The sequence below is a fragment of the Trachinotus anak genome, unplaced genomic scaffold, assembly GCF_046630095.1.
Source record: "Trachinotus anak isolate AG129_WGS33_773 ecotype Australia unplaced genomic scaffold, CSIRO_AGI_Tana_v1 ptg000007l, whole genome shotgun sequence".
NCBI lineage: Eukaryota > Metazoa > Chordata > Actinopteri > Carangiformes > Carangidae > Trachinotus > Trachinotus anak.
This window is the reverse complement of record NW_027273858.1, coordinates 20,239,223-20,264,533: the sequence shown is the minus strand read 5'-3', so window position 1 is coordinate 20,264,533 and position 25,311 is coordinate 20,239,223. Positions and strand designations below refer to the sequence as shown.

The following is a 25,311-nucleotide window of genomic DNA, read 5'->3' as shown; positions in this document are numbered from 1 at the left end:
CATTACAATTATTTTAGCAAATATTGGGATGTCATGATTTCAGCTGGATTGGTTTTTTCATTTCATTTTCACTGAAAAAAATGTAATGATGATGTGATTTTTGTTGGGGCTTTTACCAAACAAGCATGTTCCCTTACATCGGGAGAACATGATTTGAAGGCCGCAGGCATCTCTGTAGCACCACAAAGCTTCATTTATGTTGTGACACAATTTACCTTTATCAAAAAAAATGGCAGCTTCTGCAATTTGGATATTGCACTTGGCCATATTTCACTTTCAATAATATTTCAATTAATTGTTCTGCCCTAATTATAACCTTAACAGAAGGGATTTAACGCAGGACTGTTGTATTAGACTGCAATAGTTTCAGCCAGGCGTACCTAATAAACTGCCAGCTGAGTGTATATTCACCTGTAAAGACACACACACAAATATGCATCTCAGATTTAAACACCCACCCACCCAAGATGGCAAATATGCACAACACACCCACTCTTCCTTATGAAGCGTAACATGAGCTAATAAAACCTTAATATCCATCCAGTGTTAATGCTCATTGCCATTTGACTTCGATACTTAACTGCAGTTCAACACACATACAATTAACCTCCAGTCATTTGCATGTCAAAAATGGAGGGAAGATTTGCTCAATCTGCATTCCCCTCCTCACAGAGACGCAGGTCAACGAGCTAATGAAGAGTCCTTGTGCAATTCATGTTGGAGTTAAGTACTTTAAATCCTCCATTGCTTATTAGAGAACTGTACACAACACAGCCCTAACATATTCCAATTAGACGCGAATTATCAGGACATTAAGCATTCACATTCACAAAGCTCCATGTTTACTGAATCGGGACAAACTGGGTCATATTTGGTTGCCTTAGATGCCTGTGCTGACACAGAGAATCCGTTTACTGTGCGCCAGCCCCCGGCTCTATTCTTCTACACCAGTGTCCCCAGATAGAGTCTTAACCTGGAGGATGGCTAACAAACACACACACACACACATATCCAAACACACCCTCACACCAAAAAGCACAAACATGTCCACATACGCATCCACACACGCTCCCCTTAAAAAAACAAACAAACAAACACACACCCATGCAGAACCGGGCGGTTGTAATTAAAAAGCAGTGGAGCTCTGTGGAGCAGAGAGAGGCTATCGGGGGGGGGTTACTTCACCCGTTCAGCCTAAAGGCTTCCACTAATTACCTGTCAATGACAAGGAAGAGGGAGATCTAAAGTGGTAAATATTGTCCCCTGTCATCCTCAATGAACCAAACATTCTGCAACTCAGTTCAAGGATAATGCCCACTGACTTGGGAAATAGCATAAGATGCCATATGTTTGTGTAACTTAGGGATAATTAGTTCCAAATCTGTTCCAAACAAAGTGACACCGTGGTATTAAACCGTGTGATACCAACTAAAGGTCACACAGTCAAAACATTTTTTTTTTTTTTTCAAAAGCTCATTTTAATTGCAGATTTAAAGATTTTGTTTTGGCTGACAAATGTTTTTGGGTTTTTTTATGTATAAAAATTGAGAGTCAGGTTTAAGTCTGCCAGGAAGAATTTTATGACTGATGGATGTCAATACGCTCAAAGCCAGCTGATGAAGTGGTTCCCAACCTGGGAGTCAGGACCATAAACAGGAAGGGAAAGAAGTAGTGAGCACATTTATGTAACACAAAATGATATGATTTTTAGATTTAGATTTTATTCTTTTCTTAAAGTACTCTAATGTTTGTAGAGGAAGAGGCAGAGGCTTCACATTGGGTGGTTAACATGCACAGAATCTATGGACAGTACAACTTGGAGAGTGGACTACTGCTTATACCATGGTCATCTGCCAACCAATGTGGTCAAATTAAAAATGAGTGGTTGTTCATTTAAGTATCTTTCTTCTTGCTTTCCATTGTAAACATCATAAAACATGTACCTCAGAATTCCTACTTCCAGTCTTGATAAGCAGCATCTAGCTAAACAGGAAGGAGTTTGTCTCATAATGTTTGGCTGGAGGTTTTAAAATGCTGAGCAGTTTCATTTCTCTGTTTCTGTCTCACATTCAGCAACATCTCTCACTCTTACCTGAGGTTTCTCCAGCTCTACCCTCGCATTTCCTAAACATCTATCCCCCAGACCCACAAGTTAGCAGCCTGACTACAGCTACATAGCTAATTTCAAATTCTTTCTTCTCCCATTAAGCACATTGGACATCCAAATTCATCAAAAACATCAAATCTCAAACACACCTGAAAGCCATTTTGTGTGGTAAATAGCTACTAATTTTATAGCTAATTATTTTATTGGTTAATAGCACTAGCTCCAAGCTTTTTAGCTAAGCCTGATTGTCTCTATCTTTACCCACAGTTTAACAGTGACATATTCATTTAAAAAAGACAAACACCAGCAATTGTGTTGGGTTAAATTGACCAGTTACAAAATGTTCATCTCTGCTGCAAGCAACTGGTAAATGGAAATGGACTTCACTTACATAGCTCTTCTCTAGTCTTTTGGAACACTCAAAGAGCTTTACACTACAAGCCACATTCACTCATTAATACAGCGATTTCTTTCTACCCAGGGAGCGCTTCCACTATACACACACTCATACACTGACAGAACAGCCATCAGAGGGATATTGGGGTTCAAGGACACTTCGACATGGACTGGAGGAGCTTGGGATCAAACCACCGGCCTTATGATTAGTGGACGACACGCTCTACCTCCTGAGCCACAACCGCCCTAACTGGAGTCAAGAATTAGCCACTGGCCATTTTTTTAATAGTCTATCACCTTATTGTCTCTGTTATTGATTGCAGACAAAAATAGATAGTTTGAATTCCAAATTAGTTTAACTCTTCAGGCGTCTAACATTCATGAAAAAGCACAATGTTAGACTATTTTGAATAATCCAACTAATACAACCTTTGCAATTGTACCATAATCACAGTGTGAACCCTGTCAGTCACCTAAAAATACACAACCTTTCATCTAATCCAACATCTACAAGATTTTGTTCACAAATATTTGAAGCAATGTGTCACAGCCACCTTTCTGTGTGTGGAGATGAGGGGGGAAGACAGAAGGCAGCGTACGCTTTTGGATGATTTTTTGGAAACGATCAATAAACAAAGCATTCGCTATTTCAGATTTATCTGTACCAATTAGGTGTTAAGCAGACATTTGAAACAGTATGTGCCAGATATGAATTTTGCCTGTGATCAAATGCAACTCAGTGAGCCGGTGACTGTTTTCATTTTCATATAATCCATCTTTGCAATGCAGTAACATTAATATCTGGGAGAGATACACACAGAGATGTGAAAATAAAATTCTGTTGGGAATCTGAGCAGAAAAAAATATGTTTTTTGTTTGGTGTACAAGGTTAAAAAACATGCAAATCTCAAGTATAAAAATGTTCGCTCCACCTAGTTCACCAAACCCAGTTAAAGAGATAAACAGGTCACGCCGACATTCAGGCACGATCTGAGCGTGCACACTTATTCAGATATGCATGGCAAATGGGTAATGATTGAGGATTGATTTATTTGTCCGCCTCACAGCAAGACTCAATAGGGGCATCTACCAGATCAATAGAGCTTTTCTAATTAATGTCTTACAAAACAAATATACAGAAAATAATGTTTGCCTTGCCATGTTAGTAGCGTGTGGCAATGGAAATGTTGGACAGTCAGTTGGTCAGTCCACCGCTGTGGGCCAGAAACTTCCAAGCAACTATAGAATGGACTGTTGTGATGTTTGTTACCGATGTCCATGGAAAATCTTACAAAAGACTGTCCACTACTTTGGTTTATGGCCAAATATCTGCACACAGCCTTAGCTATATTTTGTGTTTCCATTTTACTTACAATTTTGTTTTGGGCTCAGAGTGCTACGCCTTCTGTGCAGACGCTGTGTTAGTCTTGTTTTAAATAACAGATTATCCAGAATGTGCCTGAATAGAAACGGTGCTGGACTCTCGTCTCTTGTCACATAAATCTGACTAAATTTATCCAACTACTGAGTGAAGTTGTCAGACCAATTTCCATAATACCAGTTGCTTCAGTAAATTCGAATGTGTTTTCAGGGTGGAACATCTAAACTACTCTAAGGTCTAGAAAGTAAAATGAAATACCTGGGAAACCGGGTGTTTATTTGTGGGCTGACAGACAGCGACAAAGTACCTGTGTGGTTTATAGATTCTGTTGACACCCCTGGAGAAGAATTCCTCTCGTCATACATACAGTACATCTCTACAAGTACAACAGGAAAACTATTATGTAGTATTTAATCATTAATGCTCATGTTAAACCCAGGATGAGAACATCCTTTTTTATTTTGACCTTCCTCCATTACAATCTGAAAACATTTACAAAAAATGTATATGTGTAAACACAGAAAATCAATCAGGAGGTGTACGCTTCTCCACCAGAGTGCATTATGTAAGGCACCGCTGTTGTAAGGCTGTGTTTTATTACGCCACTTTCTGGCAAGGTGTTGGCGCAGCAGGGCCATATGCTGTGTGTCTTAGTCCAGTTGGACCCAAAATGGCTCTAAACGTTGTGGAGCTTCTGCCAGAGTGAGACGGAGAGCAGATCACTCAGCCAATCAGTCAGCTGCATGAGGACGGAGGGAACAGCCTGGAAAAGAGGTTTATGGGGAAGTCTGTGGGTTTTTAGGAGCTAGACTATTAATCACTTATAAAGCCCCTTTTCAAAAGGTTTGTGTGCTACTGTTCTTGCTAATAAGAAACTGGTACCAGGGTTCTGTTGTAAGACTTTGCAGGTAAGTGAAGACATGTGAGCTAATATTACTTACACAGACTTACTGTACTGTATGTGCGCTTAGAAAAAACACAATGATTTGACAAACTATTCGACAATGAGCTAATATGCCAACATACATAATCTGACAAAATGATAAAAAAAGAAGAAATAAAACTACTGCATTAAACTTGACTCACTGCCAAATCTAAAACAGCTTGGGTTGGAGGAGAATTGCTGATTACATATGTGATGCCAACCCAGAATTTCTTCCAGATTAGTCCTTTACTGCCTGTTTGTGTCTTTGCTCAGTAACAAGCTGTGGTGCTGGGTGTCTCTTGCAGTCTTCACAGTGCGCTGTTAAACTGAGCAGTGTTAGACAGGCTGACTGATGAGTCATAGGGGAGTGAGCAAGTGTGTGTGTGTGTGTGTGTGTGTGTGTGTGTGTGTGTGTGTGTGTGTGTATGTGTGTGTGTGTGTGTGTGTGTGTGTGTGTGTGTGTGTGTGTGTGTGTGTGTGTGTGTGTGTGTGTGCATTTTGTGCTCCTGATCTACCAAATGTATTTAGCTTGCACAAAGTTCACACTCCTGGTGGGAAAAAAGATGGCTGCTTTCACATAACAGACATATACTCTCTACCCAGAGTTGCTGCTCATACTGTTCCTTTTCTTTTACACACATCAGATTTTTATCTGCTGCTACGTCTAAATCACAGTTTTGACTTGATGTATCTTTTAAACACTAGTTGGTGTATTTTGCTTTTCTTCTGATTGCTGTATTTCACCCTTAACATTTGTCTCAGCTGAATGATGTGCGGTTTACTTATTGTCATGGCAACACCTGCACTTGATGCTTTGAGCCTTCATATATAAGATTATATAAGGCCTCGAGCCTCAGAATCTGATTTGATGTGTGTTCCAGATTAAAATAAAATATACATCCATGCAGCTGTGTGTGGTTGTCACACATGCCCTGCAGGCACGTGGCTGCCCACCAACGTTGTTACATGTTGATGTTTGGCTGAATATAGGTTGCAATGTCAGATGATTTAAACAGTATTATGATATACTGCTTATTGATCCGGTACTTTAACTGTACTCTTATCGGTTCAGTTCTTTTTTAAGAGGAAAACAATTAACAAATTAAGAACAGAATCAACATAGCCTTATTTTCTCATAAGTACTGTAAACTCCAACAGTATTACTTGTTTTGAACAAATCACTATTAAAGACAGATTTTTGTGATGATGGAATATAAAACAAATGCAATAAACAACAATTTACCACCGGGCTTTTAAACATCTTTTTACAGTATTTTTACTGTGTGGTGGTTTGCCTGCAGTCCCCATCACTAATTCCCCCGGGGCTGAGCGATATGCATACTGTGATTATTTTGGCAGATATTGTGATTGCGATATGAGTCATGATATCAGTTGGAATGACTGTTTTTGCATTTCACTTTCACAAAAAAATATATATATATTATGATGATGTGATTTTTGATTTTGTGACACATTTTACTTTTATCAAAAAAAAAACAAAACAAACTGCAGCTCCTGTGATTTGGATACTGCACTTGGCCATATTGCAATTTCAATTATATTTCGATTACTTGTTCAGCCCTGATCCTCCCCTGAGTGATCTGAAACTGAAACTGTGAATTTTTTAATGACAGTCCAGATGATGCTCTGACCATTTCAGACATACCGTATTTTCCGGACTATAAGGCGCACTTAAAAGCCTTTAATTTTCTCAAAAAACGACAGTGCGCCTTATAATCCGGAGCGCCTTATATATGGATTAATTCTGGTTGTGCTTACTGACCTCGAAGCGATTTTGTGTGGTACACGGCGCTCACGGCGCTCTGTCAAAATGTTTTAGTACGACTTTGGTAAACTACAAAGCCGCACCACTTGCAGCATTACGGCTACCGTAGTCAGGAGCGTCGCGGAGTAATACATGCTGTGCTTCACCATAATATTACAGTGTGTGTGTACAAGGACCTATAAGGAGTTATTGTGAATACGCTAACGTTTGATTTAGCGGTATCAGACTGTGCTTTTTTTACGTGTTACAACTGAACAAGGTTGGGAGTTATTGTGAACGCGTTTAATAAAGTCTGACTGACTTATCTGACTGTTTTGTTTCGCTTAATGCGCCTTATAGTCCGGTGCGCCTTATATATGAAAAAAGTTTGAAAATAGACCATTCATTGACAGTGCGCCTTATAATCCAGTGCGCCCTATAGTGCGGAAAATACGGTACACATATCAATCAGCTGACTGATGGTTACTTTAATCGATATCCCATGTTCATATTATCTAGTTAACTCCTTGTGTGGGCTCCAGGATGCTGGCATACATAACATACCTGGGGCAACAACAGATGAACGATGACAAAGGCAGTCAAAAACTGTGCATTTCTGCACTTGTGTGTGATGGACCTTCACTAGATGTTTTGACAGATTCTGCTTCTGTCCTGACATGTAAAAGCCATGAAAATTGTTGCACTTGTGGCGGCGAGCATAGTCGGCGTCTCCACAGAAATTCAGCCACACTTTTTAACGTTTATTTCTCTCATTGTCGCCAAGAGGTGTGTGTGTGTGTGTGTGTGTGTGTGTGTGTGTGTGTGTGTGTTAGTGTTACAGTGTGTGAGAGACAGCTGCCTCCGCCTCTTGCACACCAGCGCTGAGGCAGAGAGATCTCTCTTCTGGATTGGGAATAGTGAAAATGCATCATAGATTCGTGTGTTGATCAGAAACACAGCTAACGCAAACCCTACTGAGAGTAGAACCAACAATGTTGAAGCTTATTGATACTATGGTCTTTTAATTATTTAGCCCCAGAGCTTGTTTAATACTGTTTAAAGCCGTACCTAGTCCAATGCCAACGTCAATGTGACGTAGAATACTGACTACAGCTGACGTCAATACAGTATTTTGTTGGTTTTAAGTTGTGTAGTTAAGTAACTGAAAGCCAATGTCTTCCAAATGTCTCATGCCAACTTCATCTTGACATATAAAATACAGACATTCAGGTCATGAGCAAAACCCAACATCTGCTAAACATCACAGTGTTAATTAACCAGTGTTGGGATTTGACGTCTCTCTGACGTTGAAAAAGTCCAACATCTTTCTGACATCACACTGATGTACCTGCTGGGTTGCAGCAAACATCACATCAGTGTCTTGTTGGACAAACACATTTAGGCTGTTTCCACCTCCTTGCACAGAATGTTTAGTCATTCAGAGGCAGGGAGGTGTAGCTTACCTTATGAATGAATACATAAACTAGACAACACAGTGACCGAGTTGCTGTAACCCCTGCAAATCCTACAAGAACAGCAAATGTTGCTGCTGCATGTTCCTGTATCAAAACAAACATGGATGGTGACCAGCAGCTTGTGCTGGTGATGAATGACATTTACGCTGCAAAGGCCAAACCAGGAGGAAAAAAGTGCAGTGTCTGGGTAAGATCATGGATGGAGAGATGTGGGCAACAGAGACTGAAAATGGTAAAACAAAGCCAACTTCAAGTCATGTAAAGCTGCTTCTCAGTTCAACCAAAACCCTCCTGTGAGCCAATCATCTCATTGCTGTCAAAATTTAAAGCTGTCCATTTTCTGTTTTTCTTTCAGAGTCAGATCAATGCAACCAGCCTCCACCCTCACACCTCCAGTTTCCGTCAGGACCAGCCGTCCATCGGGTCTTTCTACTGAGATTATCAGCAGTCCCACTCAACATCACATCCACACAGATCTTCAGCGAGTCTGTCTCTCTCTCTCTCAACACCACCAGTGTCTAGACTCCGCTGGAGGATTTCTGTATGACTCATGCCGTGACTATCCCTGTTAAATGATAGCTAAATAATAATCACCAAAGACTCCTCTCATATCCCTTTAATTTTTCCTGTTGTATACACGATGCCAAATAAATTCATTTAATAGCTCTTTAAACCCTTCTTTCAATTTCTTTCCTGATTGAAATGAAGTCACCACACAGGCCTGCAAACACACATGAAGTCTCACAACAACATGATCAGTAAGTCTTTCCCACAAGCCCTGAAAAAGGTAGAGAGGGAGTGGGGCTAGAAATTTTAATATATTGTTGCAGGGCGGTGATAGTTTGAATAGATTAGAGCCATTTTATAGGCTGTTCAAGTCCCTCAACAATTACCATTAAAGTGCTCTCATGCAGGGCGCTGCTCCTCACCCCACAACTGTTCCAGAGGAGCAGGAGCTGTGAAAGTGGGCAGCTCGTGAGGTGTGACAGTGTGAATCGCCCAGGGACGACAAGCTGTGTTCATTCTGCATGCTAAATGAGGTGGAAATGTTACACTTCTTCATCTCCATGCCAAAAAAACAGACTTTTTTGAGATTTGTTTCTAAAACATTATCCACATACATCAAGTCTTAAAAACAAGATTTCCTGATTAAAATGCCAAAATGCTAAATAACAGCAGCACTCTTGCTAAAATTTGAACACAGACAGTGGTTACAAAGATTTCTCCCAATGATGTCTTTTTATTCAGGACTGATCTTTTGAAAGTATCATCATCTTAAGTTCACATATCTCTATGTACAATATATGGTCTTCATCATACCGAGACAATAATCTAATAAAGCATTGAAATTGAATGTGTGTGACCCTCTCTCCACCTACAAGCACTCCCCCAGACTGAGGCAGTAAATTGGCCACTTCATTTATTATGTGATGTTCTTAGCCTTGTTAAATCAAGATTATCTTAATGGAGATACAGTATGGCTACAGCCTCTAATGTACTGCTGCCCTTCTATTATCATGATTTCTTCATACCAGCTAGCCAGTGATACAGTAATAATCCCCATCACAGTCTTAAGTCAGTAATGTATACATAATAGCACTGCTTAATACTGGTGATAGAGGTGATAAAGTCGGGAAATAAGTGATTGTCTGGAGAAGCAATTACACATACTTGCACATACTTATTTTTTTACATAATGGAGAACCTCTGATATTAACCTGTTGCTTTCTTGCTTCCAGAGCTGGAGAGAAAAAAGTATTTACAGGCAGCATCAGTGCATGCAAAGTCAATCATAGAGTTCATGAATTATGTGTGATGGACACAAGTGTTAACTGAATAAGTGCTTGAGTTATGATTTCTCAACTTCACTGAGAAATTAATCTAATGCAGTGAAGCAAAAGCCATTGAGCTTTAAGCAGGGCTCCATCCGCACAGCTGGTTTGACCATTGCCAGTTTCCTCTGATCTCACATACACAATGTAATTTACTTAAAAAAGGACTATTATTGAGATGTTAACAAAATCCACTGTTAATAACAACTCTCCTCGTGTCCTGGATTGAGTTCAATAGCTTGTTATAGAACCCGACTCCCTTATACCATCTGTTCTTCAAGGCTGAATTCCTTCCTCTTGTTGTGAGGAGCTGCTGAAATAAGCGTACAGTATAGTGGTGTACAGCATCTCGCAGTCACCTCTATCATTTACTAACATCTACTAGGTAATTGCTGGTTTATCTTCATAGCACTATGAGGCATCCAAAGAACTGCTTTCTCTGGCACTACCAGGTTAAAGGTTGTTTGACATGGGGTTGTGTGAGGCAGTCATGCATAGTCAGTGTGTTACCTGCAGTAGATTCAGATCAGTGCGCTACCAGTTAGGAGAGGCAGCAAAGATCACCGGCACACTAGCAGAGTGATGTGCTGCTGTGCACAGGGCCAGCAGAAAAAACTGATTTTAGACACTTTTAAAAGACGCCCAGTGAAACACAATATCCGTTTGAAATCTAAAATGTAGCACCGCTGAACTACCGTGCTCCTATGCACAAGCACACCTACAGCTCACATTGTATTACACAGGTCAGCTGAGTGGATATTGGATTGTTTCGGTGGGCATCTTTTAAAGGTGACACTGACTCTGAATGACTACCTCAAACAACCCCACATCAAATAACCTGAACTATCTCTTCAAGTAAAATGACTCAATGCATTCTAGATAAATGTTTCAGCAAGTGGCTTGTAGTCATTCCTGCCTATTGCTCCTGTTTTGTACATTGCAACACTTATTTGATATCTCGCTGAACGCCGACCTGATCCATTTGTTTACTGGTTGCTGCCAATAAAAAGGACAGAGAAAGAGAATTTTTGCCTCACACTAAGAGCTTAACAAATGTCCACATTTTACCAACTTGGACCCAAAAACAAAACTCAGCTATTCATTAGAGACCAACCATGACCATAATGGCTCTTATTTGTGCCAAGTGATATCACTAAATATATCCTCATGCTGTTGCAGAGTATGGCAATGGCTGATTTGCTGTCTTAACAAACAAGTGGAGACTGAGTGTGTTTGGGAGAAAGTCAGTTTCAACTGCATTGAGATGCCAGAAAAATTTCACACAGAAACATGACATTTGTGCAGAATGAAATATTTCGTTTTGGTCACATATTTAATGGCAAAAACCCCCAAATTACAATAATGAAGAGGCCAGACAGAAGCCTCTTAGCAACAATGAGAAGCTTTGGAGTGCACCACACGCCAACACATCATCTCACATTTACTGTGATAAGTGTAATCCAGCATACAGGGGGTTTCATGCTCATACAGTATGTGCCACTCACATAGAGTGAGAAGACTTGAGGACTTGGTCCAATAATCCAGCTTCAGCACAGAGAAATCAACATGTTTTTGTTTGTTTTTTTTCTGCTCATCTGCGGTATTGTCCCCATGATACAGCTGACCTCATTCATCTTCCGCAAATACATAAAACATACGTATACACATGCACGCATGCTCCACATAGCCCGGAGGTAGAAATAAGTGCTATAATTGCCAGCAAAACCACAGAGACGTGACACCATCTCACCAGAGAAGAAGAAGATGGGGGAAATGAAATAAGCCAGCAGATTGAAAGATAAACACACACCCACTGATACACACTAACATACACAGACAGCGTACTCACTCACACGCACACTGATGAATTCAGCGGACTGCAGACTGAATAGCTAGAGGGTCCAAATTGTTCAGATGTTGCAGAAACTAGCCGCGGCAGTGTGAGGTGAGCCCAGTGAGTTGCCTGCACAGTGCCTCTGATCTGTTGATGTGGTATTTGTCATTTGGGACAGCCACAACTGGAGCCACGGTGGGCCCGCTGCTGATATAAAGTGCCAGCTATGCAAGGCCATCTTATCCATCACAGGGGAGTGGCCCACATTCATAGACTCCCAAATTACCGTCCTATTTGCAGGCCCTACCTCCACTACAACCCCACCTATCACCAGCTGATCTATGGCATGCCAAGAAACCCAAACAAGGTGTCATCTTGCCGGGACAAATAGGCAACAAGAGACTTAAGGGCAGGTGGTAATCCTTCTCACAAGCTTCAACCGTGTGGTGTTAGAAAATTCATTTTATTGTGCCCACGAGCCACTGTACAAGCTGTACTCCCAAGCTCATATTTTATTCTTTCTCAAAAGCTGTTAGAACTTCTCCTGTCCTTCTTCTCTCATCCCTGCATTTGAGCAGTGTCAAGAAATACAAAAGTGTGTGGCCTTTAAAAAAACCCTGCTGAGAGTGAGAAAAAAAAAAAACGCCATTCCCTGACCTCAGGCTGGATCTGCTGGATTTTGCCAACACAGGTGAATAAAAGAGCAGAATAGCATATTTTAGAAAGTTTCACACCATTTATTAACTTGCGCCCTTACCTTGCTGAGCTGACTGGCCGGTGAGCCGCTGTTGTTGACAGTGTGGCATTTAAAGTTGAGCCACGATTCCCCCACGGCATCACGCTCTCTGCCTGCGCCCTTGTCAGCGTGGTAGTGGCTGTCAGGGAGGGGGGAGGGGGCGGATGAGGGGGGCCGCTGGAGTGCCGTGCAGGACAGACCAAGGAAGTTAGATGGCCGGATCAGAAAGGCCTCCAGAGCTATGTTAGCAGATACCTGGGGGGGGGGGGGGGCGCACAGATTAGGAGTGGCGGGGTTGGAGGGTGGCAGAAGAGAGGGGAGGGTATGGATTTTTATATTAGTCATTTAGCACATGTTTTTATCCCAAGTGACAGCAGAGGGAAAAAATAGACGGAAGCAAGACGAAACAAAGAGAGGAAGCAATTTATCTTTCTCTTGCCTTACTCTAGCTATCTGCTCCAGCCAAATTAACTTCTCATTATTCTACACCTCAAGAAAAAAGGTAAAGCTGCGGGACAGTCAGTCAAATAATCAACTCCTGCCCTGACAGACTGTGGCTGTGAGTGTGGGTGTTACTGTTTGGTCGTCCAGCCATACCTTAGAAATGGCCTGATTGTCTCCGGTCAGTGCCAGGTCAGCAATACGCTCCACACACTGGACGATGCGAGTGCACGCCCTGGCCTCGTTCTGGGCCATCCACAAGATGTGCTCCTCCACTAGCATCATGTTGCTGGCTATGTCTGATATATAGTCCCCCAGCTGCAGAAACACAAGCAGACATGTATGCAAATGGATGCATGTTCACAACTACACACACACACACACACACACACACACACGCATGCTCCACGAGGCAGATTCATCATGCACATCAATCATATCTGTAACAACAGGCGCATTTATAATCTCCAGTCAGAACTGTGAGGGAGGCAACGGTGGCTTCATTCATTATAGGAGATTTAATTTAGATTAGCAGCTCCAATGGGGCATAATCACTTCCTTGAGATGGCAGTTTGCTATTTACTTACTGTACTCCTCATTGTTGCTTCATTTGAGTGCTCTTTATGGGATGAATGAGGGTGGTCTCCCCACCATTGTCTTAGGAATGATAAAACGCAAAGTATCTCCTCATAATATCACCTCCAGAGTGACCTATGATGACTAATTGGACAAGTGAGAGCTAATATTGATTCTTTTCACTGACTAAGCTCACCCTTCCCCTCACACAGCCTGACCTCAAGCGTTACGTAAAGCCTCTGGCCAGAGACTGAAGGGAAGTTTACTCAAGGTAAAAACGTGGCTTGCCCAAGAAGAGATGCATCTTCATAACCATAATTGTCATTCAGGTCCATCGCCACCATGGGCAAGAGGAAAGCATGTGAGGTGAGCTGTCTGGAATCGATTGAAGGATTGAAGCCGGAACGACAGCGTGTTGCCATGTCTTTTTGAGCTCTCACTCAAGTGTCCTTTTCTGTTTGCTCAATCAAACTTAAGAAACCCTTGTTTCAGTCAAAGGTTTTTCTGATAAACCTCATGCTTTAAGGCAACACTAAAGCATTGCTTTCTGAAAACTAGGAGGTATATGCTGTGAGAATGAACTGGAATGTCAGAATGGGAGTAATAGCATCAGACTGCTTCAAAGGAAACTGTTCCTTTATTTTGTCACGCTTGGATTTAGTCACATGATACGGTGCAAACAGGCTGTGGTGCATCTCTGTGTATTCACTCTTACATCTCTGCGCTTCTCCACCAGCCTCGTCAGTCTCTCCACCAGATGCGTGACAAAGATGACGTCCATGACGTCAGTGAAGTGCGCCGCCCTGCTGGTGAAGGCCACTAACTGTTGGCCTAAAGGCTGAGCGTTGGTGGTGTTAATAGTTATCTGGAATAAAAAGGAACAATATTCAAAGCAGATGATCACACAGGCCATCATCACAATTCAGCAGAGACATAACATAAAACAGCTCTGACAACATGTAATAAATAATAAATGAATGTAATGCTATTTCATGTCATGCATGTAGTTTTGTGAACATGATTCCTTTAATGTGGTAAGAATCCCAGGAGTAATGCAGAATGAAGTCAGTCACTTTGGATTATGTATATAAAGGCATACATGCACAGATCTGCAAATACCTGCAGGCTACAAATAAATCAGTGCAGATATTAGATACTGTATTCTTGGAATATGTAGTTATTAAATCTTGCAGTTTGTCTGAGTAGGCTGGCAAATATGTGAAAGTCAACATGTCAAACATCATAGTAAACTTTCAAAAGCAGAGCTGATTTCATGACAGTGAAAAAAAAACACCGATTTAAAATCAGTGAATGAATCCAGTTTGTTTTCTCAGCACTGATACCTGGTTGAGCTCATGCAGCACACGGGTCAGTTCACTGGCATACGGACACTGGGTGTAGTCCTCCTCGGCCCACCGTCCAGCCCGGTCGCAGCGCCGCCATGCCTTCTTCTCCCTCTGGCTGGAGGGGTGAGGAGCAGTGCCAGAGGGGTGGGGGGCGGAGCCAAATGTGGCAGGAGCGCAGGGCAGGAAGGCCAGGATCCCGGCGAGAGTCTTTGGCCACCTGCCACATGACACATCTCCAGATGATCAGGACTGAAGTGAATGTAAGAATTCACACTCATTGCACCAGATGGCAATCTAATACTCCCTGTACTTAGCAAATTATTAATTTGCATATTTGATTTACAGCTAGCTGTAATTATTTTTGCAGAAGACTTCCAGATTCTGATACTTGATTGTGAAACAATGTGCTGCCTTATTAATGACTTCTGACTTAATTAACTTTATTTACTAACTTTATTAATCAGTTTTCTTGTCTTTCCACTTTGTGCACAATGAAGCTAAACTTTTTTTTCTTTTTAATGGCAGAATATACTTAAAGGAGCAGTATAATGTCTTCTGTGGCTGTGGAGAAAAAAAAGGTGAGAAAATAACTCAGATGATATCTTCATGGTTAGTTTAAACAGAAAGCTTTGTAACAAAATGGGCTGGAAGGTGAAAGACAATTGAAATGCATCATGTGTGGAGTTTGACCAACACTAAAGTCTAAAAGTGAGGATACGTTGACATCTGGTGTTTTGATGTTGACCATTTTCTTTTTAATCTGCCTCTGGCGAGTCCCACAGCTGTGTAAAGGCGCAATACTAAGTCAAATGTGCACCACAAATGTTAGAGAATGATGTATATTTGAAACAGAAAGCTGTTCCTTTTTCAGCCTAAAACAGTAATTAGAAGTGTTGTTCATGTGGCCATGCAAAGTTCAGTGAAGTCTCCTCTGAAGCAAGAAATGAGACTTCCTCAATAATGTCATCAAGAGCCAATTCCTGGAGCTGCTCTACTGACCAACCTGTGATAGAGGCCCGGGTGATTTTAAAATGTTCATTTCATGGGTAACGCCGGTTAGTGTTTCAGTAAAATAAAGCTCATTTGAGTGTAAAAAGTCAGCCAAACAATCACAGTCGACTACATTAGTTTCCATTTCCCTGGTAATAAAATGACTCCAGGTTTTGTTTCTTGTCGCTGTTGTAGATTAAAGGTCTTTTTTTCTGCCTCCTGCAGCCTTGGAAAAGAGTTTCAATTTGTCTACAATCAGGAGAGAAACATGTCTTATGTGTCCTGGTTATTTCTCCTTAAGGCAACATGAAAATCCTTCTTGACAAAGTTAGCTGAAGTAACACTTAATGTAACAACACTTTTGACTTCATCTAAATGAAAATAAAGGAGCAGGAGGCCAGTGGTCTGTGAGACCTGACACCCCTGTGCTCCACACCACGTCCTCTATTCTTCCCCCTCTCTCTCTCCATCCACATTGTTGCAGCAGCAGCAGCTACTTAGTAATAAATGGCGTTAATTTCGCCCTCAACAAAAAAGTGGGCTCATTTTCCAGCCCATTACTCCAGTGCTCCAGCAGAAACAAAGCCGCTGTGCTTGCTGCGCTAGAGGTAGGCTGTAAAGTACAGCAGCTGGTAAGGAGAGTACACGACAACAGCACGCCCACGGGGCAGGAGGGGTGGAGGATGTGAGTGTGTGTGTGTGTGTGTGTACAACTGCAAGGTTTCAAGGTGGTAACACAGAGTGGAGAACAGGGAAAAAAGAGGAGTGATGGAGGGCGAGGAGATGTTTTGTCTTTGCTCTTCTTTTTATATGAAACCTCATAGGAATAGGAATAGGAATATGTGCTCTCTTTTTTTATAGTCTTGCCGTAAAGCTGGACTACATAGTGCTGTAATGTTTTTGAGAGTTTTCATATCACACGTCCAATTATTATTAAAATATATCAACTGTCCAGGCTCCACTGTGTGGTCTTAGTTCTGGTCTTTTGTGGTTAATGAGCCTGGTGCAATGCAGACCAGGTGTGGCAGATTTGTCTCAGGTGGAACAAAAACCAGCATGTTGCCACCGGAATACCTCCACTGCACTGTACGTGGAGAGATAATACCAAAGAGTGAGCGCTCTGATTACGGTATTAATTTTTATACAGTAGACTCTGTAATTGGTAAAATTTCTGGCGAATTAAATTATAGAGAGGTTAAACTATTATTTTGCCTGGTATCAGCTCTGAAAACCAGTAATTACTGCCCATTACTGCTAATTACACAGAACTAAAAGGTAAACAAGAAGTACACTTAAGATTCAAGGCTATGGTTTATTTATATAACCTTAGTTATTTTTTACCTGGTGAAAGAGAACATTTTGGTAAATACACCTATCATCTCTCTACAGATATGAAGCTTTCCCCAGGGGGCAGTTAGCTTATTTTAGCATGACTGGAAACGGGGATACAGGTAGCCCAGTGTCTGGGGGTCACAGGTGCAGAGGTTCTGCAACTAAAAACCCTCCTAACACCTCAAACACCTCACTAATTAACACATTATATTTCATTTGTTTAATTTATACCAAAACAGACCTGTAAAATTTACACAGTGCTTTTCAGGGGGGTTATGTACCTGCCAGATGCAGTGACTAACCACACATTAACCCCATGAAACTAGTTTTACAGTTTAGTTTCTGTGCAGCTTAAACAAACCAGATATTGTGATACTGTCACATTGTGTTGTCATCAGCTACAGAGGTGCTGGCACTAGGGCTGGGCAATGAACCAAAAAGTATAACCCTAACCCTAAATTTAGAGCCTCTCACCACCTTAATCTTGCTCATGTCAGCTAATTTGGTTAATACTTTCCCCAATGTGTGTGTTCATGAACTGTCCCCTTAAAATAATAATATCTTGTGTTCAGTCACATGCCTCCAAGCAACGCTAGTCCGCGTTCACTCAAAAAGAAGCTGGTGATATGGGTGACAATAGATACCGTCCACACTAACTTGTTTTAGTTTTAAAATACATGCTATGTTGTCGTTTGGCGTCCACACTAAGGCAGAGTTTTCGAAGACCTAAAACAGACTTTGGAAAACACTGCTGGCACCATCTTAGTTTGAAAAATCCGTTTAGACTTTTGGAAACGGTGATGCAGACACCTGCCTCGCCTCCTGACTGATTCAGTCATGACTACCAGACAGTGGTGAATGGACATAGATACATTGCTGAATATGAAGAGTGCATGGCTCAAAAAAGAGAGAGAGACCAACAAGTGCCAAACTAATCGTTCATTAACTGTAATAGAGGTAAAAGTTTGAAACAATCGTGATGTTATTTTGATAGTAAGACCACACAGGCGTAACTGGTAGGTGACAAATTTTGTTACCCTGTTTCCAGTCTTTGTGCTAAGTTAAACTGGAGGTAGCTTTATATTTACTGTACAGGCATGCAAGTGGTATTAATCTCCTCATTTAACTCAAAGCAAGAAAGCAAACAAGCACATGTCCCAAAATGTCGAACTATTCCTTTCAGTCCTGATGGACATGACAGAGCTGACAGTGTTTGACCACACATGGTCGAGCAGCCGTATGATGCATGACCACTGTGAGGTGACTCACCTAAAGTCGCCCTTGTTGTTGGTGACTCTGTCAGTGGGACAGTACGGTGCAGACGTCTCCAGAACAACTATCTCCATTTGCTGAGAAGTGTTGCCACGGGAACTGGTCACCAGGCACTCCCAGATGCCAGCGATGCCGACGTCGATGTTGGAGAGGATGACCTCGCTGGAGGAGGAGAACGGAGGCGTTAAACTGTGACTGTGCGTCCGTGTGTTGGTGAACTTGTTCCTCTGAGCATCAAATGTCTTTAAAAGGTTCGTACAGGGAACTGGATCAGGATGTGGCCTTAGGTCTGGGGCTGAATGTAGTTTTAGGATTAGGTTTGTGTTAGGACTTGATTTTAAAATGGTTTGGATTATTTTTTGGATTAGTTTGAGGATTAAAGTTAGTCCTACAGCAAAGGGGTTAAGTTTAGGGCAACATCTTGAGGATTCTGCAGTCAGTGGGAATATGCGCGTGCATGTGTCTGCTTCATGAAATCTAATTTATTGAAGAGACCTTTGTGCATGTATGAGTATGCAGTGGCTTAAAATGTTGGCTGGGAGTTAAGATGATCATTACTCATGCTTATCTTTCCTAGTTTGTCACAGCGATTCCTATCTCAATGGAAAACGTCTGATTAAACAAAAGATGGTGAAACAGTGACAAAGAGCCAATGCAGGCCATTTGCCAAGGCGACTAATCTTGGATTTTACTCCTTATGAAAAAAAGGAGTAAAGCCGGCAGAGATTGCTAAGCAACGGGCATTATCACCATGGATATACTACCTCTGTGAGAAATGCCAACTGTTTAATTTCCAAATACAATCCAGTTGTAGTCAAATATACACTTTGCTTTGTGTGTACTCAAGAGTGATTTAATTAAGCTGTGTGCATTCATAATACAAGTCACAGTACACCACTGTATAAAGTTTTAAATGCAACTTAGGGAACAATGCTGCACAAATGGGAATGTGTGACAGTTGACATTAAAATGATAAGTGACAGACTGGACACGAAAGTGAAATCTTCCAGAGTAAAGATGATTAGCGGCTGAGCGGCTCTGATGTGGAGAAGCTGTAATCCCAGAAAACGTTTCTTAGAGGATGTGAGGGAAATATTTATTCAGAGACATTAAATGTCTTCATTCTGTCTGCTTCTCTCTCTCCTTTGCCCCTTTTGGTCTCAATATTCTTACTAGTAGTATAATGCTTTTGGTCCTTCAGCCAAGCATGCATGTTGTGAAAGGCAGTGGAACACGATCACAGGACTGACGCACAAACCCAAACACATTCACACCTCCTGGCCTTGAATTCAAGGTTTATAATTCACCTTAACTGCATGTGTTTGGAGTGTGTAAACAAACTGGAGCATCCAAACCACATGAATATGCATATTCCACACAGAGAGAGCCAAGGCACAACAATCAGTTTGAAAGTAATAACATATATATTAGGACTTATTTCTCTTCTTCTATTAAATGAATGTAAGTTGCTTTCACACCAGTAGTGTGGCTCATTTGCCTAGCGCCAAAAGAATTGTTGCTCACCAGTGGATGAAGTATTATTGACTGACATCTTCCTCATTGATCTGGCATTTTGGTGTCTGCGTCAGAGGGAAATGTGGAAATTAAATCCCGGAGACTAACAACATGTCATGCTGCACTTTACTGGGTCTGAGGTGTATATTAATGTTCTCGTGTCGCAAAGATGTCACAAAGAAATAACTGATTATAAGCATTACTATTCCAGACTGCCACTAAACCCTGTGTTATGAAAAAAATCTGAAATTATTATTCCATTAATATATTAACCGGTGGGAAATTCATCAATTTTGATACCTGATGGATAGTTCCACTCATTTTTAAAGGGAATATTTGTAAATTGTCTCCGCCACCAAAATAGTTTCTCGCATGGTGAGGGTGGTGGTGATTGCCACTTTACAAGAGCTTCAACCATCGTTGCATTTAAGACAAGAGGCTATAATACGCCCTAATGAGCAGCACTACGTCTTCAGGGCAGACTGGAGGCTATAGTGATGCTATATAGTTGCTACCAGAAAGTGAAGAGACGGACTGGGGCTAGCTGGTTAGCATGCTAACTTCAGCAGAAGAAAAGATGTGACAGAGACAAGAGTTAACGTTGGCCTTGCTTTCCACCTCTGGAGACAGCTCCTGGTTAGTAAAGGAATGTTTCTTCTTGACTGCTAAGTAAACAGCTGTTAATGCTAACACTATGTAGCAATAGCAAAACTTACAAATAGCTCATTCAAAATGCAAAAATACTAAACATTGTCTCGCTCTAGCTTCTTGAAATGTGAGGATTTCCTGCTAAGTTTCATTTAAGCTCTGGAAAATATTTCAGTTATGTAATATTTTATACAGAAAATTATTAATCGATCAATTGATGACGTAATTGTCAGATTAACTGATAGTGAAAATAATCATTAGTTTCAGCCCAAGTCGTTATTAACAACAAACAGGGGAGAAAGAAGAAAGAGTCATCCTTTAACATATTATAGCAAGTGCTTTAAGGCACTTTGTGAAAAGTCAGACTGGAATATGGTTCAAAGAAACCCGACAAACAGGACAATGTGGAAATATTTCATTAGTGTGTTATTCAGTGCGATCTTTCACATAAAACATCATTAACTGACTTAGCAGAAGACACTTTTTATGCAAAAGAAATATGGAAGCTCAGAATTATTGAAGGCAAGATATGGAAAGATTTATGTGCTGGCCACCATAAAAACATTGATAATCTTTCCTAGACAGAGCAGGAAGTTGAAAAGTAGGTTATTTCAAAGGCCAGCAATAGTGTCAATGCTTGATAAAGGCCCCTCAACAGCTCTGTGCTGGAGGAATGCTGGAATGATAGTGGATCGTTCTCATATTTTATGGGATTCTGGCAGAACATAAAAGAGGAGGTCAAACGAATAATGAATATTGATATCCCACTAGGTTCATTGTATTTTATACTGAGGGGAGTTCCTGAAAAGGTAAACAACAAAGACCAAAGATATGTCCTCCTGATTCTTTTAATGGTTGCTAGTTAAACAATAAACTGCAATGAAGTACTCTCACCAAGCATAACTCGGTGGAGTCAAAGGCTAAAACAAGTAACAGAAACAGGAAACAAACAGCTGAGGTGTGAATGCACCTGAAACAGACACAAGACTGGATTAAAAGTGGGACTTATCTCAGTATAATCTATTATACAAAGCATTAATGCAAACAAATGCAAGGATGAATGCAAAAATTAGAGTTCATTAGTCAAATGTCAGTCTGGAGTAGCAATTAGCTCTAATGACCTGACTCCACCAGAGGGGTAATACAGTAAGATACTTTAACGTTTCCAAATCACAGCACATTGTGCTCTGCTGTGAATTCATCTCCGCTGCTCCACTGTTTGTTTAGGGAGAGAAGGCAAACAGAAATCAGAGCGCTCTCTGCACCAAACGGACCCATGACTTTGCTCCAATGACTTTCTGTGGGCGAGTTATGAAAACGAATATAATAAGTCCTGATTTCATCTTCTGTGTTCCACTAAAGCTCTCTTTTCTGATTGCTTTTCTAAAAGGCCCTAAATCAGATTTGAACGCTTGACTGAGATGATGACATTCTGGGCTAGAGAGCAAGTGTGTGTGTGTGTGTGTGTGTGTGTGTGTGTGTGTGAGACTGTCTGTGAATACATGTGAAGGTTTTTACATGTGCATAAGTATATTTTCAGTTGTCCAAAAAGCTCTTCTGGGCATTTTTAGCTGGTTTCACAGGATTTTTTTTTTTTTTTTTTTGCACCAGTCATTTAATAGTTTGGTAGCAGTCTTCTGAAGTATTGTCATTAAGACAGATTTCTACACACTGTAGGAATGCTGGCTACATGCTTCACTGAATCTCACTGTAGGAATGAGTCACTCCAACATGACTGTGATGGCGTCTGTGTGTTAACTTTATTTAAACATTTAGTTTATGGAGAGATTCTGAACTGTAACCCAAACCTTTACCTCTCCTTCACACACTTATTCTGTCTCACACAATATCACACGCTCTTTCACTCCCTCTCTCCCTCTCTACGTCTCTTTCTCCACTTCCCCCCCCTTTAAAACAACATCCTCCCTCTTCCACAGGACACAAGTTGCGTTTAAAGTGTGGATGGGCTTCAGATTGAAACCCTCTGGGCCCAGTCTAGGGATCGGCCGTTCTCTGTAGTTATATAACAAACCACAGTGAGGACATGCACTGTCTAAAACCCTAATCTAAACAGATAATATAGATAACATATTGGAAGGTGATGTGAAAGACCAAATCTGTTAGTCATGCTTATCAGACTCTATTTGCACAGGACTAGTATTACATGGGGGCCACAGTAATTCATGGACTACCCTTCAGACTCTGTTTAATAAAATCTTTGGCACAGGACAATGAAACTGGCAGGAAACACTAGTTTTCCATGTTACACTTACTGTAGATTTCCCCATTTGCTTATTGATCTAGCAATGCAGAGTTGAGCATTCAACACCTTCCTCTATAGACTCCAATAGATTAAATAAACATAGAGTTAGTGGACATGTTTTTTCACCATAGACACCACTAGGTTGGGGCTACATGGAGCTTACAAACAAGACACCAAAAAATGACCTGGAAGTTTGATGAACCTGTCTGATATGTGCTGGAAACACACGGACACGTTTCCGTTGCTCGTGTCACCTGCAACGTATTTACCTCAGTAACTATTCAGTTTGCTTTGCTGCGAGCTATGTGACAAAAATGTCTCGTTACATTATGATGTGACATTAGTATGACAGGAACAAAGGAGGAAGTCAGGTGATATTACAGAGCCACAGTCTGCGTAGGCAGGAGGGTCAGCAAAACAGACACAGGAACCTTTTTGAAATAATGATGACAATTGTTCCCTAAGCTTAACCACCTGTTTATTATTGTCATCAGACAATGAAGCTCCCCTGAAATCTAGTTTTATCCACAGCACTGTCACATGATAAAACAGATTATTTATCTGCCATTTTTGGAAAGGCACACACAGACTAAAGATACTGTGAAAGTGATAGAAGATTAAATGGTTGGCTTATCAATTTTAATATCAAAATGTAAAATCATTAGCTGACAACTCATACTCATGACTACTCATTCTCTTACTACTAATACTATACTGATTATGATTAGAAATGAATATGCTTTTGTTATTCATTGAAGAAGTCCACTGTTCTCCTCGAAGAGGTCAAGAGCTGCACATGGTTTGAGTCTTTGTGTAACTTTAGGCTTCTAGTGTTTTAGGACATATAGGTAGTAGACATGTATATGGATATCCTATGGGTTTTTGATGTTGGTTGTAATTATAAGCTGATATGTAATCAACCAATCTGTGTTAATTTCTTTGTCCCTTGTTTGTCGTTCTGTAAAAAGATTAGCCTGACTCTGTATAGTTGGGAAAAGGAATGATTTTGCTCATCCGGTTTGAGTGGGTCCTGTCCCCTTATTGATCATTAATAATCTTTTATTAATTGTCGAATCAATCAGTGTCTGTGTTTTTGTTTCTGTGTCTTTATCCAGTGTGTCAGCAGAAAATCCACAACAATACAAGTTCCACTGTCCCTTAACTGTTTGTTGAGATGTGAACTGAGTTTCACAAAGATAACAGTTAACTGGGTATCTAGTATTTTGAATCATCAGAAGTGTTTTTAGTAGGCACATGATGTTGTAGATTTAATTTCATTTGCTACACATCTATACCTAACCTCATTCATTTGTATATTAACAACTAAAGCCTCGGCAATAAATATAAGCCCCCAAGACCACACACAAGTGTGTGGGACAGAGCTACTGCATTTGTCCTCTGTAAGCATGAATAGTCTGGACAGAGGACAGTTACATCATTGCTGAACGTGGGCCAACTGTCTGAATGCTGGGAATTACACAGGGAAATAACCCCCGCCCCCTCATCCCCCACCCCACTCCAACACACATCCACACCCGGCCGCCCGCCTCGCCCTCTGTCTCCCACCGCTTGCCTCTGAGATGAGAACTTCACTGCTGAAGGCTCATTCTCCTGCAGCCTCATCACAAACGTCCCCAGCGACCTGCTGCACCCAGACAAAACAAGGAGAGCAGAGGAGGCCGTCCAGCAGCCGGGCCAGTTTTCAGAAAAAAGGTCATCCTCACATTACGATCATATAAAGAAATTGCTCCAGTATGTGGAAAGCAGTGGGGCAGGGGCACACATAAGTCATACACAAAGCACTGACCTACATCCACGGTAACACTGCACCATTGTGGAGCAGCTCCCAAAGGACTCATTAGGAACATTTATGTTCAAGCGCTGATATTTAACAATTTGTTTACATAATGTTGCTTTCGTGACTGTAAAGTTGCAAGTAAAACGCAGGCCTACTGGTTACAGTTTGTGAATTTGTATTTTATCAAAGCTTGAGACAGCTTTGCTTAGAAATGTGTATTTCTGAACCTAAGCCTCAACTGTTTTCTTGAACACTCAGATGCAAAGAGGAGGAATACATTCTGCATGTAAACACACACACATGCATATTCAGTATGTAAACTGACAGACACGGTGGTGTAATCTGATTTAATGACCATACTATTCCCACTGTAGCAGCATCCATTTTAAACAAGCTCCTCATCTTTACCCACTGTATCCATCACTCTACACAGGCTGTTATGTTGACTGTTAATAATTTACACTTCACTTTATTCTTATTGAACTTCATCCAACACAACTAAGAGCTTATGTTTTTCTTCATTGACTGAAACTGGCAAGCAGTAAAGTGATGAACCCGGAGGTAAAACTGTATATGTGTAGACATAATCAAATTCCGTGTCCTTAGCAACTGATGCTGCACAAAAGCTCAATTCAAGACAGGAAAACAGGAAAAACAGCAAAAAGTGTTAACAGGGAGG

General features: G+C 41.0%; 1 protein-coding gene across 3 annotated transcripts in view; it reads right to left on the bottom strand.

Moving 5' to 3' along the window:
- The window catches only part of LOC139623233 (adhesion G protein-coupled receptor A1), a 163,718-nt gene that overhangs the window by 92,043 nt on the left and 46,364 nt on the right, over positions 1-25,311 (bottom strand). For all 3 annotated transcript variants that reach the window (XM_071481287.1, XM_071481288.1, XM_071481289.1), the window contains exons 8-12: positions 18,406-18,570; positions 14,812-15,031; positions 14,184-14,333; positions 13,049-13,210; positions 12,473-12,706 (exon numbers count right to left, since the gene is read on the bottom strand). In XM_071481287.1, coding sequence (XP_071337388.1) covers positions 12,473-12,706; positions 13,049-13,210; positions 14,184-14,333; positions 14,812-15,031; positions 18,406-18,570 — 931 coding nt within the window. The remainder of the gene's footprint in view (positions 1-12,472; positions 12,707-13,048; positions 13,211-14,183; positions 14,334-14,811; positions 15,032-18,405; positions 18,571-25,311) is intronic.